Raw genomic sequence first — 5,104 nt, forward strand, 5'->3', positions numbered from 1 at the left:
TTTTTTTTACCTTAAACCACATAAACACATTTCATTACACCAAATACACAAAATAATGTTCTTTTTACCTTTAAAGGGTTCATTTCGCCAAAATAATAAAATGTCATCATTTACTCACACCCTTATGTCGTTCTTCATCTTTGAAACACAAATTAAGATATTTTTAATGTCTGTCCATGGAAAGTCTCCGCAACTAAAACTTTATTCAATAAAAACATTTTAAATGACATAATCCATATGAGTCGAGTGGTTTAATCCAAGTCTCCTAAAGAGACACATTTACTATGTGATGAAAAGATTTAACTTAGGCTTTTATTCACATTCAAGCCTAAATAGTTTATTCACATTTTATTCACATTTTATTCAGCACCTACGGTTGAGCTGCCAATGACAATATTTAATGTGATCTATATATGTGCATTGACCGATGTTTATATGTGAATATGAATAAAATATTTACACTTTAATTTCAGAAGACTTAAAAAGCACAATTCATTTGAATTACTTTTACAGTGTCATCTTGTACTTTTGATGTTTTCAATGGATGGAAAAAATGAGAGAACAATCTTCATTTATGTTCCAGAAGATGAACTAAAGTCTTATTGCCTCGGAATGACATTAGGTTGACAAAATGATGACAGAATTTTCATTTTTCAGAAAACTATCACTTTAAAAGTTCCTGCATTGTGCTGTCAAATGATTAATTGCGATAAATCGCATCCAAAATAAAAGTTTTTGTTTACATAATATATGTATGTGTACCGTGTATATTTATTATGTATATATAAATACACACACATGTATATATTTCAGAAAATATGGTATTTTTATATATTAAATATATTTATTTATAATATAAATTATATGAATATAAATATAGACATGTAAATATTTTCAAAATATATACTGTATGTGTGTGTATTTATATATACATCATAAATATACACAGAACACACATATTATGCAAACAAAAACTTATCGCGATTAATCGTTTGACAGCACTAATTTTGACATGAATTTTTATTCTCACTAGCATCTTTCACATTCAAAATATTCTTATCTGCTTTGTAGCATGTGATTTTGGTTTGTTTTGAGTATTTTTCTGAGTAATCATTGTCTGTCTCTTGTAGGTGAGGATGGCACTCTGGCTGACGCTCTCTATAAGCGTGTACGCATTTTGTGTTGGGTCATGACTGGCCCTAATAACCTTGAGAAGAAAGCTCGGCACGTGAAAGCCACGTGGAGTCGCCACTGCAACATTGTGGTCTTCATAAGCTCTGTGGACGACCCTGATTTTCCTACGGTTGGCCTAAACACCAAGGAAGGTCGGGATCAGCTGTACTGGAAAACCATTCGTGCTTTCCACTACGTCATGGACAAGCACGGGGACGAGGCAGACTGGTTCCTCAAAGCGGATGACGACACTTACGTGGTCATCGACAACCTGCGCTGGATTCTGGCCAGCCACTCTCCAGAGGACCCGGTGTATTTCGGCCGGCGGTTTAAGCCGTACGTAAAACAGGGCTACATGAGTGGCGGTGCTGGTTACGTGCTTAGCAAAGAGGCTCTGAGGAGGTTTGTTGTGGGCTTTCGCACCAAAGTGTGCACTCACACTAGCTCAGTGGAGGACCTAGCTCTGGGTCAGTGTATGGAGAAGATAGGCGTTGTGGCAGGAGACTCCAGAGACACCTTAGAAAGAGAGACATTCCATCCTTTCGTACCAGAGTCCCATCTCACTGGTACATTTCCTAAGACCTTCTGGTACTGGAACTACTGTTATTACCCCATTGTGCAGGTGAGTCCGAATTCAGTGAAGATTGCCTGATATCTATTCTGAAACCTAGTAAGCTGCCTACCTAGACGGCATCATAGGCTCCAGTAGTCTCCTTCATCAATATATATATATATTTTTTTTTTGCTTGGAGCATCATGTATTGAGAACAGTTTATAGTTGTTGTTTTTTTTATCAGATAGCCATAGCTTATTTATTTCATGTTTTATTTGTTAGGGACAGATACAATAAACATAGATGAAAATGTAAAAAACAGTCAGCTTGATCTTCCAGTGAAAGGATAGACTTCTCTCTGGTGACATATGACAGACTTCATTTTGTCAGCTTAAACACACCCCTTTTTGCAATCGACTGCAAGTTTGCATTCAGATCTGCCTCCGTCCAATCAACTGAATGCCCACCCTACAGTTTTTTTTCTTTTTTGATAATCTGTCAAACTTGGATGTATGTCATAATACAGAAGAAAAAATGTATTTTGTGGCATTATGACTTTGTTTCAAATCAGTCACTTTTCAGTTAAGATGCTACCTGTGTAGACAGTGAAGAGAGTCGTATTAAAGGTGAAAAATCAGACTCAAGTCTTTCTACGTTTGCATTTAGTGCACCCTGAGGGTGTGAATCTCACCCTTTGCATACATTCTATTTAAATAAATGACGCACAAGAACATTTACTATGTGCTTTTCAAGTCAAAAGCCACTAATCCCTGTGTCACTGCAGTCCCGAGTGAGTACAAGTTTGTTTTGGCACAGATCAAAGTCTACTGAGTGAATTTTGCTTTACTTTAAGCGCTGTTGCCTGACGAAATAAAAAATAAGAAAAGACTAGCTTATAGTTAAGAGTTTTAAAAAGTAGAGACAATTCTGTCATTATTTGCAGTATTAATACTTGTTTTGATACTTTTACTTATTTATTTATTTATTTTGCTTGGAACACAAAGGGGGAAAAAATCATAGTTTACTCATACTGAACGTCACCAAACTCGTTAGATGTTTCTGATAGTCGTGTTTTAATTGAACACAAAAGTGTTTGCATAATATGGGCTCTTTTCCATTCTTTTACACTGAATGGGGACCAACATTTTCTTGCTTCAAAAGAATGCAAAAGCACCATAAAAGTTATTGATTTGAATGGTGATTTATATGCCAAGTTGAAGTCAGGAACTTAAATTATGTTCTTAAAAAAAAAAACTTGTCCCTTTTAGACTTGCACTCTATTCATTTACTGCTTGTTTTCTTAACAAAAAACACTAACACTAGCTTTTCTAATCTTCTATATTCTATCTATTTGTTTTTCTTTTTATTTATTATACAATTAACAAAAGCAAAAAAGGCCTCTAACACTAGCTTGCTCTATTCTTTTTCTATTCGATCTGTTTTTATTATATAATTTCTGTTATTATATAGCCTAATTAAAAAAAAAAACCTTGCTACATGTACTGCGTTAAGCTAACTGAAACTTGTTATAGCACTTGCATATCATTGCTCTTTTGTTGATTTTGATTGATTCCATTGTCCTCATTTGTAAGTTGGATAAAAGCATCTGCTAAATGAGTAAATGTAAATGTAAGTCATTTTTCACTAAAAATCATCTTCCAGTAACTGCTGCAACTGTATCCTTGAGGAAGAACCAAATCAGTGTGATTTGATGTATTATAATCAGTCTATATAATATTTTTTATTATAACTTTATGGTGCTTTTTATTAATATTAAAAGATGCAGTCCACTTTCATTTGAACTGCCTAAAAAAAGAGCTATCAGTATTTTATTAAAATGAAAAGCAAGACGTGGGTTTGGAACATTATGGCGAGTACGCAGTTACAGGTTATATATAATAATATAATATATTCATATAATAATATATTCTTTCTCTCTGTTTTTCTCAGGGCCCACAGTGTTGCTCAGACCTGGCTGTTTCTTTCCACTATGTGGATGCGTCACACATGTACCTGCTGGAATACTACACTTACCACTTGCGTGCCTTTGGCTACAAATACCGCTATCAGCCCCCTGAGCCCAGTGTCATACAAGACTTAAATGCTCCAGCCCCAGACAAAGTGGAAATCGGAGACATAGAGGAAAAGCTGGGGGCAGAAGAACAGGAAGGAGAAAAGAAATCCCTCGAGCATAATGAAAAGTTATAGCAGGTTTTTGCGTAGGAATTTTTACAAGTAACATTTAAAAAGAACTGTTTTGGGGATGGTGTCTTAAAATATCTTCTATATTGTGCCACAGAAATGTGTGCATGACATGTTTGCGTGATTTAATGAACTGGTACAGTTGGGAGTGTGTTCCTCTTAATAATGCAATTGTATGCGAATGTTTAAATATGACCGTGCGGAATTGTATGACATGAAGGTTTAGACTTGTGTGTAGGACCCTGCCTTAATAGTATAATAACATTGGGTAATATTTTGGGGCCAGAAGCAAGGATGCCTCTGCATTCGTTATACTTTGCATTCATTTCTAATTTGTATTTCTTTGTATAAAAATATGAGTTTGCTCTGCACTGTCATCATAAAGACACAACCATGTATGATTTAACAGCAATGCCATAAGAAAAAGGGGTCCTGATTTTGCTTTTTTTGCTCATTCCCTTGAATTAGTGCCTCTGCTCTGATCCAGAAAAATCATGCATTTCCATATGTCCCTGGACCACGTTTGTATTGAGTTTAGGCAATATTTAAACACAGCAGCTTATAGATTTTGTAGCTTGCAAACAAATTCAGCAAACATTCAAGCTCCAGCTCTGTTTTCTCTACACAGTCTACAATACCTTTGCCAAAGTTGAACATGCACAATTTACTTTGACTAAGATTACATCGAAATAAAAATTAACCAGGATGTAGTCCTTCAACTGACACCAAAACAGCTATTACCCTTCTCTGAAAGTTAAAGAGATAGTTCACCCAAAAATGAAAATTGTCATTATTTACTCTTCCCAAAGTTGCTCCAAATCTGTATGAGTCTCTATGAGAAGATACTGCAAAGAATGTAGGTAACCAAACTGTTTCTGGTAGCCATTTACTTGTATAGTACGGAAAAAAATACTATTGTGGTCACTGACTACCAGCAATTGTTTTGTTCTTCAAAATATCTTCCTTTGTGTTCAGCAGAAAAAAGAAGTTCATACAGGTTTGGAACAACATGAGGATGAGTAAATGATGACAACATTTTCATTTTTGGGTGAACTACCCCATTAGGAAAGTTTCAAGAATACGGATTAGTAAGATTCTGTTGGCTGGCCCAATAGTTCATGAGTGCCTGGGAAAGAAGTAAAGGTAGCAAGGTAGATAAGACCGTGTAAGTATACA

The 5,104-nt window shown here is 35.3% G+C and overlaps 1 protein-coding gene across 2 annotated transcripts in view; it reads left to right on the forward strand.

Annotated features, from left to right (window-relative positions):
• Positions 1–5,104, forward strand: part of LOC107673577 (glycoprotein-N-acetylgalactosamine 3-beta-galactosyltransferase 1-B-like) — a 7,688-nt gene extending 2,584 nt beyond the window's left edge. For both annotated transcript variants that reach the window (XM_016467211.1, XM_016467210.1), the window contains exons 3-4: positions 1,131–1,795; positions 3,677–5,104. In XM_016467211.1, the coding sequence (XP_016322697.1) occupies positions 1,131–1,795; positions 3,677–3,934 (923 nt within the window). In that variant the 3' untranslated portion in view covers positions 3,935–5,104. The remainder of the gene's footprint in view (positions 1–1,130; positions 1,796–3,676) is intronic.

This window comes from Sinocyclocheilus anshuiensis, unplaced genomic scaffold (assembly GCF_001515605.1).
Source record: "Sinocyclocheilus anshuiensis isolate Anshui unplaced genomic scaffold, SAMN03320099.WGS_v1.1 scaffold44, whole genome shotgun sequence".
NCBI classification, from domain to species: domain Eukaryota; kingdom Metazoa; phylum Chordata; class Actinopteri; order Cypriniformes; family Cyprinidae; genus Sinocyclocheilus; species Sinocyclocheilus anshuiensis.